The sequence below is a fragment of the Phodopus roborovskii genome, unplaced genomic scaffold, assembly GCF_943737965.1.
Source record: "Phodopus roborovskii unplaced genomic scaffold, PHOROB, whole genome shotgun sequence".
NCBI lineage: Eukaryota > Metazoa > Chordata > Mammalia > Rodentia > Cricetidae > Phodopus > Phodopus roborovskii.
Window position 1 is genome coordinate 22,235,172 of NW_026126549.1, and position 22,796 is coordinate 22,257,967.

General features: G+C 40.7%; 1 protein-coding gene across 1 annotated transcript in view; it reads right to left on the reverse strand.

The window, feature by feature from the left end:
* The window catches only part of Piezo2 (piezo type mechanosensitive ion channel component 2), a 330,402-nt gene that overhangs the window by 90,031 nt on the left and 217,575 nt on the right, over positions 1-22,796 (reverse strand). The window contains exons 8-13 of the mRNA XM_051201086.1: positions 13,178-13,340; positions 12,283-12,402; positions 10,640-10,678; positions 9,276-9,414; positions 7,014-7,162; positions 179-409 (exon numbers count right to left, since the gene is read on the reverse strand). Coding sequence (XP_051057043.1) covers positions 179-409; positions 7,014-7,162; positions 9,276-9,414; positions 10,640-10,678; positions 12,283-12,402; positions 13,178-13,340 — 841 coding nt within the window. The remainder of the gene's footprint in view (positions 1-178; positions 410-7,013; positions 7,163-9,275; positions 9,415-10,639; positions 10,679-12,282; positions 12,403-13,177; positions 13,341-22,796) is intronic.

Sequence of the window (22,796 nt, forward strand, 5' to 3'; positions counted from 1 at the left end):
TCATTGGGGTTACACTCCAGTTCTGAATAAAAAGAGAGGTGTCTAAACACTGTAATTCATGTCTAGGCTCTGGTATTTTTATTCCTAAATCATTTAGAGGTTATTTTCATGAAACTTTGCTTCTGGTGATTGCAATCATTATTGCTGTTCTTTCTTTCCTGTCTCCTCACTCATTTACCTTTGAAGCAAGCTCTCCTGGTTTTTTCTTCTCTAGAAATCCCGGGACCTTCTTAATTTCAGGAAGTTCAAAGCTCCATATGTACTGCAATACCAGCAGCAGATTCGCATAGACAACCATGAAAGGAGAGCTGATCATGGCATATTTCCTTCTGTTGCGTATCATCCAGAGAGTGCATGACCAAATCAACAAAACAAATGTCAGCCAGCTGTGGTAGGTGATGCTCCATGCCTGCAGAGCCATGGGGACAAAGGACAGCTGTCAGTACAACACACTCTGGGGAATTCAAAGTTCCCTACGCAGAAAAGGTAGTGACATTTAAGTTAAGGGAGACCAATATGTGGATGATGGAGAGATCCCAACCTGCAGGCAGGGAAGGGAGGAGAGACACTGGCTTTGTGCTTCCTTTAGGGCGATCAAAGGCCTTTCAGGCTAAATCTCTTTACCTTTACACTACTTTGTAATATGAATTTCTTTGTTTTCCTCAATAATTTAGAGTTGGTGATTAGTTACGCCCATGAATGAGTGTGGGCTACAGCTGGATGAGAAATGGGAATCTTGAGGACCAGAAGTAGACATACATGATAAAAATTAGAAAGTTTACTTGAAGAAACTGCATATTAGTTATCTAAACACTGAACAACCAGGGCAAGTTGACAAAAGGCTGACGGCAACTTCTGTCCTACAAAGATAAAATAGTGGTCAGATCCTATGGGTAAGTGACGTCTTTTCCTTGTTGCCAGAAAGTTCTCAGAAACTGAGGAGTTGATATCTCAGTGGCAGCTGGCAGAAGAGCTGCCCATCAGGTTCATGGATACTGTCAATTCCAGGAAACCTGCGACCTGATTCTGGACTCTCTCACCCTGTCCTCTTCCGTGAAAAGGCCCTTTGAAATGTATTCTGGATATGGTCGAGGCTAACTGAAGTCAATCCCATCCCCAAACCCAGAAATCACCAAATCATCCCCAGGCCTGGGAGGTAGCATTAGTTTGTTTTGACTCTGGAAAACTGACAAGAATGAACTGAAATGAAGGCCAAAGGAGACAAATATCTCTCCTCAGAAATTTGAAATAAAGCACAATTTCCTTTATAAGTGAAAGTTATTTTTATTGTTTAAAATAAATTAGGGATAAAAACTGTTTTTAATCAAATTATGTTAGTAACTTATGGCTACTATTGCCTGGATTATTATCATGACAATATTATCCTGTAGAAATAGTATCATTCTCAGTACCTCATTTAACTGAGATTCTCCAAAATTTGCCATATGCTTGGCCACAAAGCAAGTTTCAGCAGGTACAAAAAAAAAAAAAAAAAAAAAAAAAAAAGAAAAAAAAAGTGGAGAAAAGAAATAATCTCCTGTATCTTATCATCTTATCACATCACATGAATTAAAGCTAGATTTCAACAATAACAGAAAGCCTACAAATTCCGAGAAACTGAACAACTCTCTAATGAGTTACTCCCTGGACCAAGGAAGAAATAAAAAAGAAATTAAATACTTCCTAGGAGTCAATGAAAATGAATGCATGATATACCCAAACTTATGGGACACAATGAAGGTAGTGCTACAAGGACAAGGAAGGTTCATAGCACTAATTGCCTTCATTAAGGAATTAGAGAAGTCTCATATTAGTAACTTAACAGCACACCTGGAAGCTGCAGAACAAAAGGAAGCAGACACACCCAAGAGTAGTAGACAGCAGGAAACAATCAAACTGAGAGCTGAAATCAATGAAGCAGAATCAATGAGAACAATATAAAGAATCAATGAAACAAAGAGTTGGCTCTTCAAGAAAATTAACAAAATAGATTAAACCCTTATCCAAACCAACTAAAAGGCACAGAGAGATTACCAAAATTTAAATAAAAAAGAAAGAAAAGGAAATGGGGAAAAAAAGGGGGGGGGTTCATAACAACAGAGAATCATTCCTCAAAAACCTGTACTCCACATAACTGAAAAATCTGAAGGAAACAGAGGAATTCCTTGAAAGATTCTACTTGCCAAAGTTAAATCAACACTAGAGAAGCAATTTGAATAGACACACAACACCTAAGAAAAATAGAAGCAGTCATTAAAACAACAACAAAAAAGCCTAGGGCCAGATGGTTTTAATGCAGAATTCTACCAGATTTTCAAAGAAGAGATAATACCAATATTCCTCAAATTATTCCACAAAACACAAACAAAAGGAACATTGCCAAATTACTTCTGTTAGGCCACAGTCACCCTGATCCCCAAACCACACAAAGACTCTACAATGAGAATCACAGACCAATTTCACTCGAACATTGATGTAAAACTATTCAATAAAGTACTGGCAAACTGAATCCAAGAACACATAAAAAAGAACCATGATTAAGTAGGCTTCATCCTAGAGATGCAGGGATATTCAATATAAGAAAATCTGTCAACGTAATCCACTATATAAACAAACTGAACAAAAATCACATGATCACCTCATTAGATGCTGAAAAAGCGTTTGACATAATCCAACAGTCCTTTATGATAAAGGTCTTGGAGAGATCGGAGATATAGGGACATACCTAAACATAATAAAGGCATATACAGTAGGCCAATTGCCAACATCAAATTTAATGGAGAGAAATTCAAAGCAATTCCACTAAAATCAGGAACAAGGCAAGGTTGTCCAATACCTCAATATCTATTCAAGTTATAGCTATAGCAATAAGACAACTAATTAAAGGAAACCAAGGGGATACAAATCAGAAAGGAAAAAGTCAAAGTATCATTCTTCACAGATGATATGATAGTATACATAAGTGACCCCAAAAATTCTAACAGGGAACTCTTATAGCTAATAAACACCTTTAGTCAAGTGGCTGAATACAAGATTAACTAAAAAAAAAGAAAATCAGTAATTCTCCTATATACAAATTATAAATGGGTTGAGAAAGAAATCAGAGAAACAACCCCCTTTACAATAGCATCAAGTGATATAAATGATTTTGGTGTAACTCTAACCAAACAAGTGAATGACCTGTATGACAAGAACTTCAAGTCTTTGAAGACAGAAATTGAAGAAGATATCAGAAGATGGAAAGATCTTCTATGCTAATGAATAAGTAGGATTAGCACAGTAAAAATGGCCATCTTACCAAAAGCAATCTACAGATTCAGTGCATTCCCCATTAAAATCCCAACACAATTCTTTACAGGCCTTGAAAGAACAATAGAACAATATTCAACTTCATATGTAAAAGCAAAAAAAAAAAAAAAAATCCAGGATAGAAAGAACTTCAGGATGTATCACAATCACTGATTCTAAGCTCTACTATATTGCTGTAGTAATAAAAACTGCATGGTATTGTCATAAAAATAGATAGATATTTTAATGAGATAGAATTAAAGACACAGATGTAAATCTTATGGACACCTGATTTTTGACAGAGAAGCCAAAACTATACAATGGAAAAAAAGGAAAGCATCTTCAACAAATGGTGCTGATATAACTGGATATCTGCATGTAGAAGCATGCAAATAGATCCGTATCTATCACCCTGCACAACACTTAAGTCCAAGTGGATCAAAGACCTCAACATAAATCCAGATCCACTGAACCTGACAGAAGAGAAAGTGAGAAATAGCCTTGAACATACTGGCCCAGGAGACAACTTCCTGGACAGGACACCAATAACACAGACACAAAGGTCAACACTTAATAAATGGAATCTCATGAAACGGAAAAGTTTCAGTAAGGCAAAGGACACCATCAAGGACAAAATGGCAGCCTACAGTATGGGAAAAGATCTTCACCAATCTCATATCTGACAAAAGGCTAATGTCCAAAATATATTAAAAACTCAAGAAACCAGATGCCATCAAAGCAAACAATCCAATTTAAAAATGGGGTACAGATATAAACAGAAAATTCTTAACAGGAATCTCAAATGCCATAGAAACACTTAAAGAAATGTCAACTCCTTTTGTCATCAGGGAAATGCAATCAAAATGACTCTGAGATTCCATCTTATACCTATCAGAATGGCTGAGATAAAAAAAAATAAGTGATGCTGGAGAAGATTTGCTGGCTCCATTGCTGGCAGGGGTGCAAACTTGTACAGACACTTTGGAAATCAGTATGGGGGTTTCTGGAAAACTGGGAATCAATCTACCTCAAGACTCAGTGATACCACTCTTGGGTATATAGCCGAAGAATGCTCAAATGTATCACAAGGACACTTGCTCACTTATGTTCATAGTAGCTTTATTTGTAATAGCTAGAACTTGGAAACAATCTAGAAGCCCCTCAACTGAGGAATGTATGAAGAAAATGTGGTACATTTTTTTTTTTAACACAATGGAGTATTACTTAGCTGTTAAAAACAATGACATCAAGAATTTTGTAGACAAATGGATGGAACTAGAAAAAACATCATGCTGAGTGAGGTAACCCAGACCCTGGAAGACAAACATGGTATATACTCACTTGTAAGCATAAAACAAAGGATAACTATGTTACAATCCACAGACTCAGAGAGACCAGGTGATAAGGAGGGTTTAAGAGGGCATGCTCAGATCTCCCTAGAAAGGGAAAATAGAAGAGATTTTGTGATTGAACTTTGGGCAAGTGGGGATGTGAATATGAGAGATCAGGTTGGGGGAGGGGAAAACTACTTAAAACTGGGGTATTTCTGGGTCAGATAAAAGCTTGGCACAGGGGAATCTTCCAAGAATCTACAAGGAAGGCCCCGGGCAAGGCTTTTAGCAACAGTGGATATGTGGCTTGAACTGGCCATCTCCTGTGACCAGGCGAGACTTCAAGTGGAGGGAGTAGTGCAACAACCCAGACACATGGCATTTTACACAGTCTGTCCTGCCTGTGGGACATCTGGGGTAGGAGTGGCCTAGAAATTAAGGTGTTGGCCAATCAATGGCTGGTCTAGTCTAAAACCCATGCCAGGAGAGTGAATCTAGCCTGACACTGCCTGGAGCACTAGGACCCATAGGCTGGGTGATCCAGAGACCTAAGATAGAACCAAACATGACAAGATGAAGAAAAATGTCAAAGTAATGATGCCTAATGATATTCTGCTGTACTCATAGATTGGTGCCTAGCCCAGTTGTCACTGAGAGGCTGATTCATCCAGCAACTGATGGGAACAGATGAAGACTCAACCAAACATTAATTGGAAATAGGGAATCCTGTAGAAGAGATGGAGAAAAGACTATAGGAGCCAGAGAAGTCAAACACAACTAGAAAACCAACAGAATCAACTAATTTGGGCTCATAGGGACTCACAGAGACAGCACCTTCATTCAAGGAGTCTGCATGGGACTGACCTAGGACCTCTGCTTACAGGTTATGGTTGTGTAGCTTGTTCTTCTTGTGGGACTCCTAATGGTGGGAGCAGGGGCTGTCGTCTCTTACTCTGTTACCTGCTTTTGGGACTCTTTCTCCTACTTGGTCACCTTGCCCAACCTTAATACATAGGGAGGTGCTCAGTCTTGCTGAAACTTGATATGTCATGTTTTGTTGATATCCATGGGAAGCCTGCCCTTTCCTGAACATTGTTTTGACAATGGGTCATTTTTCTATTAAGAAAAAAAAAAAAACCTATACTAAAAGTGGCTGCATGTAAAGCTATGTTTCTTTAAGAAACAGAACAAAATTGCCTAGCTTAGAGAGTGGAGGAGAAAAACAAACAAACAAAAAACCAACAACCTCAAAACTGCTTTTATGGGTTTGAAATCAAAATTGTCAGTTGCATTCATAACATGTTTGATACTTAACAGTTTCCAGCTTGCTGAGGTTAAAAGATGGATGTGCAGCAGATGGAGGGAAGCAGTCAGAGGTGGGGAGAAGTAATTCCATTTAAAGAATGGGCTTGGGAAGCTCCCAGTGAATACTTTTTTTATTCCTTCCAGCCACGTGGGGCAGTGCCCTGCTAGAATCTGAAACCAACTTACATACAAGCTCATGCAGGAAGCACCTGGACTGAGTTTCTCACTAAAGTTTCCGGGAGCTGATGCCATTCTACCATCAGCACTGTACATTTGTACAGTGCTGTACTCCTCAGCACTGTTTCCACCTCTGCTCAGGGTCTGCAACTCTGTATCCTAGGCAGGCTAGAACTTTCAACCCTTCTGCCTGCCTGTGTTCCACCCAGCCCTGGCTCTGTGCCCCCAGTCTCTCTCTCTCTCCATCCTGTCATCTCCTGTCATCACCATCAGTAGTACAGAGTCTCACCATTGGCCATAGGATTTGGAGGAATTATACTTTAGATAAGGGTATTATGTTTCTAAAAAGGAATCCTTTCCTCCAAGATAGTTTGCTTTCAGGGAAGAAGGATGTTGGAGCATCCTTTATCTTCCATGTATAAGCCACGGGACCATTTTGAAGCTGTGGTTTGGAGATGGAGGTGAGCAGAAGCATTCGTGAATGGAAAACTTGCAAAGAAGCTCGTAGGAGCCAAGGGATCTGGGTGCTTGTAGTGAATACAGGCAAATTCTCATCCACATCTAAGATAATGTGGGACTACTCCCTTCTATGACAGAAGTAAAAATAGCCCACATCAGCCCTAAATACCCTTAATATATTCCAGAAAAGCTACCCTGTGTGTTCTTTTATGTTAGCAAATAGGAGCCAGTTAAACCTGATAAGTCAATTTGAGACAAACATGTTAACATTTAAAAAGAAGGTGAAGTGAAGATGATAAAATTTTGGAATCTATAACATTAAAAAAATCCCCACAAAAAATTAACGTACCCAACCAATGTCTGTCACGGTCTAGGTAAGTCTGAAGTCCTGACCCTGGTGAGAGACTTGGGGTCTGAACCTACTGTGCCCCAGAGGCCCCTGCGCATCCTTACCATCATAGCAATGAGGGCACAGATATAACTTTGCTTCATGATGAACTGGAATACGGTGACCATGGCGTGAATTCTCACACTCTTCTTTTCTTCCTGGCTCCCTTCCCCTTCTGAGCCTTCTTTCTTGTCCTCATCTTCCTCTTTCTTTTCTAGATAGACAAAGACTTCATGTGACTAAGTATGCATGTCATTGACATTTATCACAATGTCAACCTCCACACTACATCACATGGTTTGGACAGATTCTTCTGGTCTAGGAAGTGTTTCCAGCTAATACAGCCTTTAGAAGTGAAACAGATGCTGTGAGTACTGGTTGGTGGAGATAACAACCCAAGGGATGCTGAGGAGAAATGTTCTACTGCAGAAAGCAAAGAGAGATCCCTCTAAGATGGTCTCCAAAGATTCCATCCTCTGGTGTTAATGATTCTTTCTATCTTGTCCCTTTAAAAGAATACTCTTGAAGAGGTGGACTGTCATTTCTCAGATTCAGTTTGGTTTTGTTTTCGTTTGTTTTGTTTTGCTTTGCTATGTTGTTGGGGCATGGGCCTAGGGCTCAATGTAAGCTAGGCAAATGTCTGCCAGTGAACTACATTCCCAGCCAAACAGATTCAGTTTGATAGGAATGTGGCTTTCATTTCAGGCATCTTCTTTCAACAAACCACTATCTTTCTTTTATAGAGAAACCATCTACCATGTTGTAATTTCCCAATGGACAGGCGGAGGTAGCCAGGAGCTGATGCATCCAGCTGGCAGACAGTTGGAAAGTCTCAGGTCAGTATCAGCTCCAAAGTGGGGTTAGAAGAAGATTCTGTGCCAGGAAAGCCTCCAGATCAGATGGTAGCCTCAGCCACAGGAATGACCAGAACCTGGTGACGGACCTCACACCAGAGGATCCAGCCTTGTCACACACAGATACCTGACCCAAAGAGACTGTAGAGTACCAAACACTGATCTATATCAGTAAGATGTTACTTTTGACTTTCTTGGTTAAATTAATCATGACACATAAGAATGAGGCACAACAGAGTTAGACTATGTGAAGAAGAACAAAACTACAATGACTCAGTTTCTTCTACACAGGCTGCAGCCTGGCTGTTTGGACAGTAGTCCAGTGTCTTTAATTTCTCCAACATTACAATTGGATGAGGCTAGGGTTAAGAGTAAACTTCATGCCCAGCAATAAAAGGATAAATCAAATGGATCTGAGAATTAACAACATGCTAGGGTCTTGGTATGATGTGTATGTTCCTTACTGAATACTGCAGGTTATGATTTAAAAATTGCTCTCTATGGTCTAGAAAAATTCTGCTGTCCAGGTTTCAACATGCAGTTCCATGACACTTGCTCTGGGTTGCTAGAGAGAGCATCTGTGGCCAACAAGTATTCAGATCAGATCACCAGGGTCTGTCTATGAATGACCTCTTTCCACTGCTCTAGTGGTTAACAGGGAGAGTTGTCTGCCTTACTCTCTTTCCTCTCTCTCCTACAGGCAACACTTGTCTTCTTTTCTCCCCCCTCCCTTTAAAATGCCTGTGACTGGGCACTGTGCCAATGTTCCGAGACTCTGCTTTATGCTACGTCTCCCCTCACCAGGGGTAGAGGAAATCAGCCAGCTTTCTCTATTTTAATGGACTGAAAAGAGCAACCCCTTTTTAAAAATTAACTAGAAAAATTAACTAGAAAAACTACCAGCCTTCACATTAACAACAGAAAAGCCAGCATGTAGTTGAATAGGCAAATAGATATAGACATAAATGTGTGTGTGTGTGTGTGTGTGTGTGTGTTTTGTATGTGTATAAAACACCTACACATAGGCTTAATGCTATAAAAAGTTAACATGTTGCCAGGTGAAGTTACTCATGCTTGTAATCTCAGCTCCTGGGAGGTACCTGCAAGGGAATTACTATAAGTCCGAGGCCATCCTGATCTACATGCAGGACAGACAGCGCTACACAACAAGAACCTATTTCACAAAAGTTAGCATGCTCAAATTCTTCTTTCTCACATTTAATTTTCCAAAGCTCCACCCCCCCCCACCCGGTCACTTATTTTGTGTGAAAGAGTCAAATGTGAATAAAACCATGCTGTTGTCAATCGCGTTCTCAGGAAATGAGCTTAACTTTACTGATCATGGATGGCAATAACCTGTCTTAAAAACAGAGACTGTTGCAAGAACTAAATTGTACACAAACAACAGGAAATGTTACCCACTTTATGAAAGAGAGAGTGGAGCGCAACCCTGAGCAGATCTGAGGGCATTACCTGAGGACTCCTCTGAGGGCTCCCATCGGTACTGGGGAGTAGTGTACAGGTCGGTCTTGGCGGGACCATTCTCTAGGGGCAGACTGGGGTGGATGGTGTGGTAGTCCACAGGGTTGCCGTTCACAGTCACCAGCAGGCCCTGCGGGAAGGACCAGGAAAGAGGACAGCAGTGATTGCTGTTTGGGCTCTCTGTAGTCACTCCTTTTCCTTCCCATAAAAGCTGAACCATTTAATACATCTCCAAATATTTTTATCAAGATGGATCCTATGTGATCTCTCCAAATTTGGTCTCCACAGACCAGTGACAGGGAAATGCATATCCAATCTTTCTGCACTCCTGCTACAAACCATGTAGCAGACTCTGACCTCACGATAAATACAAACTCCTGTGAAAATCTTGTGGAGCCCGTCCTGCACATCTTCCAGCCATCTGCCTAAGTGGCCCCTCCATACCTTTCCTGGGTATCCACCCTGGTCCCAGAACCCACTTGCTTTGCACAGGGCTAAGCAAATGTTATCCTGGTCTCAGACATCCCAACTGCAGGGCTGTGGTACCTTAAGTGCAAATACTTGGATATTCTTTGCCTCATATTTATCTGGCATTATGTATTTGAGACATAGATATTTGTACAGACAATACTTCCCATTTATGTAATAATTAGCACAACTACCAGATGGGAATGTTGTAAAGACAGACTAGTCAACAGGGCCAGGAATGATAACTTGGTCAGTAGGGTGCCTGCCTTTCAAGAACAGGGACCTGAATTTGATTCCAATAATCTATGCAAAGAAATCCAGGCATGGTGTCATTCCCTTGTAGTCTCAGAGCTAGGGAGATAGAAACAGTTTCACTAACCAGCTGGCACAGACTAAAGAAAGTTCCAAGCTAGTGAGACACACCACTTAGGAAAATAATAATAATAATAATAATAATAATAATAATAATAAATAGTTGGGGAACAATTCCTGAGGAATAGCACACAAGGTTGTCCTCTGGCTCCCATACTCACACACACACATATGAACATTTATCTGTACATGCATATGCACTTATACATACATGTGCAACCCACAAAAACAGGTACACATATGTACACACACAGATACACACACACACAATGGCAATGCTTCAAATAGGGCTTTTTCAAATTATAAATATCTTTTATGTATTATATTCAGCCTATCATATAACATGAGTCAGATTTTTTTAGAGCAATAAAGTAAATACAGTTTCTGGGAAAAAAAAAACCTGAAAAACTGATGGGAATTTATAGATAGTTCAATATACTTAAAAGATCTAACTCCACTTGTCACATTTAAGTCACTTACATAAGCATAAATGACAATTCTAAGGATATACTAACATCAGATGGTTTGTAGTCATCTTGGGTCATGGATAAAAGCTGTAAAAAGCAAGGCGGACAACATGTTAATTGGTAAGCGAAAAGCAGTCTAAAGTACATCTTCATTTGTACATGTTTCTAGACGTAAACCCAGCCTCTTACTAGTGGGATGCTAGTATGTTAGAAGGGCCATGCAAAAGACAACAACCATTAAACTGGATATCATCGTTTATCATAACCATTTCCCAACTCTGATGTTCAATTATACAAACAGATAAGCAATCATAATCCATGAGATTGTAAACACTGATATAGACATGGTGAGCTCTGCTCCACAGTGACCTTAGAACACTCTGTGTTTCTCCTCGTGACTTTATCCAGACTTTGTATATGGCACACTATTCAGATGTCCTGTTCTCTCACGCAGAATGTTAAACACACACACACACACACACACACATTTACTTCAAGGTTAATATTTAAGAAAACTAATGTAGTCATATAGTCATATGCTGCTTAATGACCAGGCACATTCTGAGGACTGTAGTGCATCATTAGGCAACTTCATTTTTGTGTGATACGATAATTATACTAACCTCAGAGGTACAGCCTAGTCCTCTCCCAGACCATAGGACATAGACCACCATTCCTAAGCTACACACATGACAGCATGCTACCACCCTGAAGACTAGCCCCAGTGAAAACACAAAGATCATTTATACATCTCAAATTAGAGAAGGTGCTATGAAAACATGGTATGACAGGTCATAGAAATCTATCTTTAAGGTGCTCTTGTTATGGAGTGTGGAGGACGAGATGGCTCTGAGGGAGCCAGCAAGGGGCAATAAATGCATATAATGGCCTAGCATGCGAGTGCACCTTTTGTGGAATCTATAAACACTGCACACTAAGGCTACACTAGCTATTTTAACAGTGTGATCATAATATATGAACCATATTTTATGTTGTGATACTGTAAGGCTGTAAGAATTTCTAAAGTCATTATAATCTTAAAGGATCAATGTACAGTATGTGGACCATCGTCATGTCGTGTTTGGCGCCTGTTCATATTGGCTTGTAAGGGATGTTCTTAGGAAAAGCTGGCTTATTTTGTTTTCTGTGGATGTCCAGCATTAGCAGTCTACAATCACCACTATATTTGGGGTCCTGGCTTTGATTTTGCATCAGGCATGATGGCTTCTTAGCCATTATGCAAAGATCAACATAAGAACAGGAAAAATTGTAACCTTTTCTCCCTCAACAGGGGGTTGGGAGCCTCAGGACCCCATGAGACTTAATTTGCCCATGGTCTAGCTATCCTGTCACTATTATTTGGTGAAATAGGCAAGATAACACCTGGGAGACAAGGAAACCTCCTGGGTATCTCAGGCATGATGCCTGTCCCATGGTGCACCACACCTGTGCATTTCATCTGCCCTATGGTGCAACCCACCTGCCCCATGGTGCTGTCCTTCCTCACATTAGCTTCTCTGTTTCTCACTACTCAGCATAAGATGCATTATTTACATAACCGCCTAAGTCACGTTATTTACATAAGTCAGGAGCAATGTGAGCTGACCACTGGTTTTGATCCCCACATTCAACAAGGAATGCAGATGCAGAAAACTAAATATGAAGTCCAGTGTTCTTGCTCCGTGCCTTACTTTTCTCTCATCAGTTGGGTACTGGGTTGCATACCACAGGCTCCGCCTCCTCTCTGCTGTGTTCTGATTAGAACTGCAGTCCAGGGTGCCCTCCTCTTCCTTTGCCATCTCATCCTGCACCTGAAACACAGAGTCGTGGGAGGAGCTCTGCTTCTCAAAGCACATCCACAAACTGTCAGCCTTTGCCCCAATGTGTTCAAAGTTAGTGTATGACAGATAGGGTTTGATCAAAATAACAAATACTGTCCTAAAATAACAAAATATTTCATATGACCATCACTATGGAATGTAACTATTCTTATAGGTAAAAAGCTAGTCCATGCTGCTTGACAGGAATGTCCTAATCTCCAAGTCTCACAGAGGGCTCCATAGGTACAAGCCTTCTATCCTCAGAGGCCAGACATGTCAGCAAATATAGGAATACAGGGTTGAATGGTCACTAAGACTAACTTCCATGTCAAACTTAGGCTTGAATCCGATCTGTACCATCCAGTAAGTGTGTGATGTCAGAACACTTATCTCTCATGCATTATTTCCCTCGCCTGTGAGACAGGCATAATACTCACTCTTTAGTTATTTAATGGGTGGGAAGAAGGATTCACAAAATCAACCAGCATATTGCCTCTTGGACTAATGAGTGCAGACTAAAAATTAATCTTTCATTGTTGTTGCCAACTGGAAACTGTTGCAGCACACGCAGGTGTCGTGATGGGGAGCTGGCATTGGTGGGGTACTACCTATGCTCACTCAATACTTGTAGCATTACACCAGTAAGTGGAAAACACTACAGTGTTGCTGAAATTGCGTTGAGTAGATGGTTGGTAGTGACAACCACATGTCCCAGAGACTCTAGGTACTTTGTAGATAAGATTAGGAAACATTTCTAGATTCTTACAAGGGGCTCTTGCAGCCAGATGCGGATCAGCGTGGCCAACGTGTAGTACATCACCAGCAGGAGGATGGGGTTGGCATGGTGATACCAGGATAGCTGTGGGTTTACTATGATCTTCCAGGTGCTGGAGCAATCTGTTTGGATTATGGATTTGATTCCAAACAACCTGTTCAAAAACAAAGAAGTGTGGATATTTGCAGTCAACCATGGCAAGTTAACACACTTGAGAGTAGATATAAAGCTACACAATGACATAACATGTACTGAGACATTGCACACTTTGATAAGTAGGAAGGAGACAAGAAGAAATGTTAATGTTTTGGCAGGTTAAAGCTGGGCAGGGAAGAAACTCAGAAATGATAAAGTGAGATCAATCTCACCCCTTATCCCATCTCCTTGGAACTCTTAACTTCCCGTATCTCCAAAGTGGTGTTTCCCTTTTGCTCCACAATTTTATTTGAATCATAATTTGAATTTTTCTTAGTTACTTTGGTGCTAGTTAAATTTTGAGTTCCTCTGAACAGGGAATGTATTTTATCATCTTTCAGGACAGGATTTATGAGCAAGCATATGCAAATGAAGCAAGTGCACTAAGGGTTAGGTGATCACAGTGTGGGAGTAGAGACTAAAAGGTGGTAATGTTCCTGGAGAGATGGCTCAGCAGTTTAGATCACTGGTTACTCTTTTAGAGGACCTGAATTCAATTACTAGCACATACATGGCAGCTCACAACCATCTGTAACTCCAGATCCAGGGGAATACGGTGCCCTCTTCTGGCCTTCATGGGTATTGCTTTCATGAGGTGCACAGATATACATGCAGAAAACAAAACAAAAACAACAAAACATCCATACACTTAAGATGAAACTTTAAATGGGGCGGGGAGTAGAAGGAAGGAAGTCAGGAAAGAAAGGGAGGGATGGAGGAGAGAGAGAGAGACAGAGACAGACAGAGAGAGAGAGAAGAGAGAGAGCGTGTTTGTTTCCAGGAGAGAGAGAGAGAGAGAGAGAGAGAGAGAGAGAGAGATTGTTTCCAGGACTGCAAGTACAATTTCCTGAGACATGCTTCTGTTGCTTAGAACCTACCCTTGTCACATTCATATGTAAATTTGACACTGTATTAGTCACAGGATCTCTATGTTCATTCAAAATGCAGATTGTGCTAAATCCTGACATGGCTATTAGAAATTTACATTTTAGTTGCTGATCAACCCTATCAAAATCATGGAATTATGGAATGCCATATATGTGATAACATGCTAGTGAGGTCAACTAAATAAACAAATATTTCATTTCAGGTCAGACATGGCATGAATAATTTCTCAGTGCCAATATTATGGGAACAAATATTGAACTTGGTCAGAGTTCTACAGCTCAGACATGAAAGCCAAATATTGTATAGTAGAATTTCTGTGAAATTTATTTTTATCAAATTCCAGTGATGGGCAATTTGAGTTTTTCAAAGTTTAGTAATTAATGATGTACTTTGAAAGAATAACTTACTTGTATGATGCTTGTTAAAATTTGAAATCATTTATTTTAATTCTAATTTCTACTATGTAGCTTGACTGTTCCTGATTACATAATGGGAAAGTGTGCAAAATATGTCTTTATATGGGATGTTGAGAGTATGACATATTGATGCCAATAAAGGGTTGGATTTTGCATATGGATGAGTTCCACCTCTTTCTGTTGTTTTTACTGATCCTTTTCAAATATTTGCTCATTTCTATGTGTATAAGTGCTTTTCCTGCATAGATGTATGTGCACTATATGCATGTCTGGCACCCAGGGAGGACAAAGAGGGCATCAGATCCCCTGGAACTGAGGGTACAGACAAATGTGGGTATCATTTGGGGGCTCAGTATCAAAATGGGGTCTTCTAAGAGCAGCTGGTACTCTTAACCACTGAGCCATGTCTCCAGCCCGTTTTTACTGTTTCTAACAGAAATTACTAACTTCCTTCCTTCCTCTTCCTCCCCCCTTCCTTCTTTTTTTCAGATAGGCTTCACTATGTAGCCTTGGACGGCCTGGGTAGATCAGCCTTGATGACAAAAATCTGCCTGCCTCTGCCTCCCATGTGCAGCACGATGCCCATCATGTGTCCTTTCATTTGGATCAGCATGCTCCACTCATGTGTGAGATCATCAAATACCACATGTTCTTCTCTTATAACCACGACCCCCCAACCCATACACACCCAGTGCTGTGTTGTCTATAACAATGAAGGGCAGCAAAGGGCATTGCTGAACTCGGGTTTCAAAGAAGCAAAAGGAAAATTCAACTCTCTTCAGTTTCACCTACACAAATTGATTTAGTACTTCCTATAGTAAACTTGCTTTATTATAGATCTTTTTTTCCTTAAGTCTGGTAGGAAACTTTTATTAAAATTATATCTGAAGTAAAAAAAAAAAAACACATTGAGTCCAGTACTCTAAAATCATATTGGATTACATCAATATGTACAAATAATACATACTAATTAAGAGAAAAATAAAACATATAAGAAGAAACTCACAAATACATGTATTTATGATTAAATCAAAAGGTGATAAAGTATTATACTCCATTTAGAACCTAAAACTTCCTGAAAATGTTTTTGCAGCCCTAGTTGACAATGCAGACTTCTATAGAAAGTACATGGAATGAAAAGCTCATCTGAGAAGCTGGATATTTTGGGGTTAACCTGAGTAGGAGATTTCAACCTCCCAGGCCGCATCCTTCAGCTGGAAGAGGCTTCATCATCCTTAGCTTAGGCCTGGTTGGCTCCATCAGAAATTCAATAGTAGCTCCCCACAGTACACACCAAAAGCAAAACTATTTCATATCACCACCAGTATTTCATCCCTTCCAGTCAATACCATGACTTACTCCAGGATTTGCACATTTCTCCACCAACACTGAAGAATCTGACTCACAGTTTGATCTGTAGTGCATGGGCCTCAATAAACAGGCAAAAGTCACAGAATGGTTTCTCTAACTGTTGACATCACTGCCACAAAAGCTGACAAAAGCAATGTCTGGGAGGAAGGGTTTACTGTGGGTTATGTTTCAGAGCATGTGAGAAGGCATGGTGAGGACATGAGTGGCCACATCCCCCCGCATCATGGTCGATCAGGAAACATCAAGCTCTAGCCAGAAGAAGGCCTGGGTTAGAACCCCCATCTCCACTGGTCTATACTCACCATCTGGATCACATGTCCGTCCCAATGGTTCTATAGCTTTTTAAATACTGCCACCAGATGGAGACCAAGTATTTAAACACAAATATGTTAGGGTCATATCAAACTCAAACTACAAAATATGGTTACAGACTATCCATTAATTATCCATTACTAGAATTTTGATTTTTAGCAGGGTAAATAGTGTAAGTCATATTCTCTCTCCCTCTCTCTGTCTCTGTCTCTCTCTCTCTCACTCTATCTATCTCTCTTTCTCTCCCTCTCTCTCTCACACACAAGTATTATATACTGTAGTAAATGTCTGTAGATTGACATGTGCCTATAGGAGGGCAGGAGTTATGACATGTGTCAATCTGAGTTATCTAACACTTAAAGGTTACAGCACTTAAAGGATTATTTCCGTTTGATCTGGCTTGTTGCATTTTAATATTGGGCATAGCTCCCCCTTGAGGGTAGAACAGTGTCCAAGTTGCTTCAGGAACTGAAGGCCTGGTGCAGTGAGGGGACATTCTCACTTGGCCATGGCATCTTTTCTTTGGATTCAAGAGGTCTCAGTGAATTTTGAGTTCTGTTGTCTTGAGGACATGCCTCCTGTAAAAAAGGTTTTGTGTGCAAACATATTACCTGCATTAAGACACTAAGGATAACTTATATCATAGAAGTGGTCATGGTTTTGGGAGGAGTAGAGACTAAGGGATGATAATGTTTCTTCTTTTGAGAAAGAAAGGGAGAATGTTAAGGATTCCCACAGCAGTATCCAGAGAAATACCACTACTATGTAAGGCTTTACATCCATGAATTTTATCATCTTCGTTTGGAAAACAAAAATATTCAGAATAAACACAACTATCAAAGAACTGTCATTTAACATGCATCTTGGGTCACAAGATTCTTGCAAACAAGAATCTTGCATTCCACCCTTTCAATGAACCCAAAGTAAATGTATGTGTTAAGAGTAGGCACTGCCTGCTCTCCTCTATTCTTCCCCTGACTCAATCTTCCTGCTCCCTCATGTTCTCCTCTCCCCTCCTCTTCTCTCCTTCCCTAACTCTCTCTCCCCTCCCCCATGCTTCCAATTTGCTTGGGAGATCTTGTCCCTTTCTCCTTCCCTAAGGAACCATGTATGTCTCTCCTAGGGTCCTCCTTGTTTCTTAGCTTTTCTGGCAGTGTGAATTGTAGGCTGGTAACTCTTTGCTCTATGTCTAAAAACCAGATATGAGTGAGTACTTACTGTGTTTGTTTTGAGCCCATTCCACATAGAGGGATACTCCCTCAGCCTAGACACATGGGGGAGGGCGTAGGCCCTGCTCCAAAAGATATGACAGACTTAGAAGACTCCCCATGGAAGTCTGCTCCCTGGGGAACAGAAAGGGGATGGGATGGGGGTTGGTGGGGGAAACAGGGGAGGGGAACTGGGATTGACATGTAAAACAAGCTTGTTTCAAATTTAAATAGAAAAAAAAATGAGTCAGCCCTGCGTAAGACTATCTGAGAGTCCAGGTGCTTTGGGCTGGAGTTGTCTTGTTCCTAAGAGTTTCATGTGCTGGGGTACTGATTCGAATAGTGTGATGATGTTCAAAAGCAGATCCCTCAGATGGGACTGTGGGACCCTCCATCTCCCACTGGCTTCTCATTTGTTGATGTGACCTCTCCCACATACACTCCAGACATCTGCCATCAGTCCTCTATAGCCAAGCCATGGCTGACAACATCCTCTCCAATCTCTAGAAATGTGACCAACACATTCCCCCTTTTCTTCATAATATTAGAATGCTTTGGGTGTTCTGTTATAGTAATGAAAAACTAATTCACCTGGCAACAGATTCAAATACCCAATTGAGACAAAGTATGAGCCCACCTGGCTGATCCTCTCAAGAATCCACGAGGGTACTTTGATCAGAGAACTGTTCCCTCTTTGTAATGCAGAAGGTGATACAGAAGCAAGCAGGTTCTTCCATCACATTCTTTGGATCTGCCTTCCTCCATAGGCCCCACATCCTCACGGCTGGTCCTCATGCTCTGCAGGGCCTCATCCCAGATGTCTGCTCATCCATAGTCCCACAGAGAAGTTATGTTGCTCACTGTGCCTCTAAGGCACCCTAGCATCTGATAACACGCTGACGATGACCTGACAGTATGTTTGTCTCTACTTGCACACAGTGGCAGATTTATGTGTAAGCCACCACCTGTTTTCAGGTTCACTCAGACATCTGCTCCATCTCCACTGGAGCCAGACCACATGTAAGAAACACTAGTGCTGTTCCTGCCCCCATGTTTCAAACGTTACTATAACCGTGAAAAATACTAGCATACACTCCCATGTCCACTGTGTTTACAGACACTGTCCAGAAGCACAAATTTATTAATATTCTTGGGCAATTAATACCCAGAATGTTTTCATCCTGTAAATCTGGAACTCTAGCCAACCAACAATCCCCTTTTGTCTCTTTCCCCAGTCCCTGGGAGCCACCATTCTACTTTGTAGTCTAGGGAACTAGATTCAGTCAAGAGGGAGCTAATTTGCTTTCATTTTTCTTAAAGTTTCAAACAGCTAGATCGTGTGGTGACTCTGTGTGCACTCTTCAGAGCATCCATAGCACAGTCTGCCAGAGTGGGTGCACTGTTATAATTCCCATCCCAATGCAAAAGGCTTCAAAGTCTGACTACCGGTCTGTGTGTGTGTCTGTATGTGTGTCTGTGTGTGTGCCTGTGTGTGTGTGTGTATCTGTGTGTCTGTGTCACTGAGTATGTCTCTTTGTGTGTGTCTGTGTCTCTGTGTGTGTGTATCTGTGTCTCTGAGTGTGTCTCTCTGTGTGTGTCTGTGTCTGTGTGTGTGTATCTGTGTGTGTGTGTGTATCTGTGTGTGTGTGTATCTGTGTGTCTGTGTCTCTGAGTGTGTCTCTGTGTGTGTATCTATGTGTCTATGTCTCTGAGTGTGTGTCTGTGTATCCTTCTATGTGTCTGTGTGTATTTCTGCATCTATGAGTTTGTGTCTGTGTTCTGTATGCGTGTGTGTTTGTGTCTCTGTTTATGTATGTGTGCATGTTTGTGTCTCCATCTATGTGTGTGTCTGTGTTATATATGTGTATCTGTGTGTCTATGTGTGTCTGTGTCTGTGTGTGTGTGTGTGTGTGTGTGTGTGTGTGTGTGTGTGTGTGTGTTGAGAGTAGCCATGCTGGCGGGTGTGAAGGCAAAGCCATGCTGGTGGGTGTGAAGGCAAGACACTACACTTTTATCTTTTTCTTCTCAAGAGTCTAGAGCTCTTTATGACCTTGTGTCTCGCAGGAAGCCATTACGTGAGCATTAGCTCATGAGAATGAGCAAGTGTGTAATAGATTGATAAAAATCTAAGGCAAGTGCTAAATCCTCTAATGAAGCCAGGAAGCATAAAATGATTACTTTGGGACAAATAATCCTCCAAAGAAAGCATGTATTAGTCTCATGGCAACCTCTCATCTTTTGAAATCAACACGAAACTGGATGGAGAAAGAGAGGGAGAGAAGCAATGGAGGACAGACAGCAGCATCACATCCAAGATGCAGGACAGAGGCCAAACTTGGAAGAGCGGGTGTTCCCTTTAGCCGATCATGTGACCAGGATGCCACTCCTCACACTGTCAGATGTCTAGTGTTCTTAGCCATTGCTGTTCTCGTCTTAATATCTTCTTTTAGGAGACCTAGAATGAAGTTTTCTTGCTCATATATCAAATTCTCTGCCCACAGACATTCCCATTACCAGTTCTGCACTTGTAAAATAGGAGGCAAGACCTGAGAAGCATGCTCAGAAATATGTCTCCAATTGAGCACCCTCTATTCGTTGTGACCACTCACTAGGTATGAATTTCTTCTTGCCTTCTTTGCTTAGAAGATACAGCTCTGGGACTGTCTCCAGATTTCTTCTTGTTGCTCTGAGTTATAAACCTTTCTTCAGTCCTCCAAACACTGTCTTTGCACTCATCCACTGCATTCATGCTCAAAATGTATACAGTCTTTTCATTTATGTAATTATGCCTAGTGATGTGTAAAGCTAGTACATGTAACAGCTGCCACCCATAACCTTGTGGATCCTGTCATCCATACATAGGAAAGAAGAAAGCTGTAGAACAAAGAACTATTACCCATTTAAAAAGACCCTGCATCTGCTGTCCTGGGGCTGGGTTTTAATCAAGTTTGTTACTCTATCCTGATACATTTGTAAAATATAACTAAGTGGTCAGTAGAAAACCCACTACGTATTAGGACATTACACTGATACCAGTGATCCCATACTATGGTGTAATCTTTACATGCTTTCTCTATGTGCATGTTTTACTTGTTGAAAAACTGTTTTTGAACACACGGGCCGGTGTTCACCTACTACTTTCAGCAGCAGTGACTTGGAAAATCCATGAGTCCCAGTCAGGCTGGGTTTGGAAGTATCTTGTTAATGCCTTCCTCTCCATCCCTCACTGCAGTTGCTTCATTCCAAGTGATCAGTGAGGCACAGTCAAGGCTTTTAAAAACGACCACGATAAGTAATGATGGCGATTAAGATTCATTTTTTTCAGTGGAGATGCTTACAATTAATTTTGAGAAACACTTAATCAGATTCCTTTTTGCATTGTCCAAGAATGTGGTCAGATAGCTAGTTCTAGAAGCTCTCATTTAGAAACTCTACCCCACCAAGACACTCACTGTTTTTTCCAACTTGTGGTGGTTTGAAAGAGGGTACCCCATAAGCTCATATGTTTCAATACTTGGTGCCTCAGTTGGTGGAACTGTTTAGGAAGAATCAGGAAATGCAGCATCATGGGAGGAAGTTTCGGGGACAGGCTTTAGATGTCAAAGCTCAAGCTATTCCCAGTATCTTCTCTGCCTGGTCGTTATGTCCCAAGATGTGAGCTCCTAACTGCTGCCCAGCACCATGCCTCCTCCTTACTGCCATGATTCCCACCATATATGATCATGGACTCACCCTCTGAAATTGTAAGCTGCAAATAAATTATTTCTTTTGTCACCTGTTTTAGTCATTCACAGCCATAGAAAATTAATTAAAATACTCTTGTCCCATGTTCCCGAGAAGCACAGAAAACCAGGGGCTGCTGGTCTAACAAAATCAGGCCTCATGGAAAAGATGGAGAGACCCCAAAGCAATTTCTGGCACCTTCTCCCTACTTGTTGTAAGTGTATCTGGAATCATAAGGTAGGCTGGCTAAGCTGCTCATGCTTGCCTGCCTTCTGATTCCTAGAAGAACATATTAGAGAAGCCAAGAGACAGCCAGCAACTGTAAGTGCTATAAGTTTGGATTAAACTAATATTCACAAATCGAACTTGGAAATTAATATTGATATCTAAATCCAGATAAATTGGTGGTTTTAAAAGTCTTTTGAAAATTAGCTTGCTTAAACATCTGTGAATGTTTTTAGATGTGAAAAAGCCATTTAAAAATAGTTATCTTAATATTGGAATAATTTAAAGATAATAAAACTTGTTAAGATCCCAAAAGCAGCCAGGATATTTTATGAGTTCAGTCATTATCAGAAACATTCATTCAAAACCAGAGTCCCACACAGAACCAAGCTTTGTAAGAATTCACACCAGTGCTCTGAAATCTTAGTTTCTTTCTTTAAAAAAGATTTATTATTTTCTATTTATTATACACACACATCTCTGTTTAATTATGTGAATGTCTCTTGATGCCAGAAAAGAGAAATGGTTCCTGTGCAGCTGGAGTTACAGGTGGTTTTGAGCCTCCAGACATAGATGCTATGAATCAAACTCTGTAAGAGCAACACATGCTCCTAGTCACAGAGCCACCTGCAGTCCCAAAACTTCACTTTTAAAACAGGAAAAGGTCCTGATAATGTATGTCTTAGCATCTCTATATCTCTGTGTGTGTGTATGAGAGAGAGAGAGAGAGAGAGAGAGAGAGAGAGAGAGAGAGAAAGAGGGGGAGGAAAGGAGAGAGAGACAGAGACAGAGACAGAGAGAGAATGAGAGTTTTCTTAATGGTTTTGAACTTTCAGATTACCTGGCTTTGAAAAGGCTGGAATATTTGGCCACATAAGTGGGTATGAATTGTTTCACATTTTAGAGATTTCAAACAAACTACTGTAATATAGCTTTGTTTTTTATTCCCTTCATAATTACTCTGAGTCCTTAAATTGTCTACTCAAAAATGAGAGATTTAAGAAAAATCATTATCTATGCTTTCAAATTCTCACACACTGTAAATGGCATGGACATGCCATCTGCGACCTAGTAATGTGGAGAAACTCAAGAAGATCATTTTCCCCTTGTGCCAGGTTTAGTACTTTTATCTAGATTGCTGAAGTTGCAACAACACAATATTGAAAGCAGACTGTGGGGAGAGACAGAGGAAAGGAGGGACATTTAAGTGAAACCGACAAGTGTGGGTGGACAATAGTCTGCCCAAGTATTTGAAGACCCCAAAGAGACTTG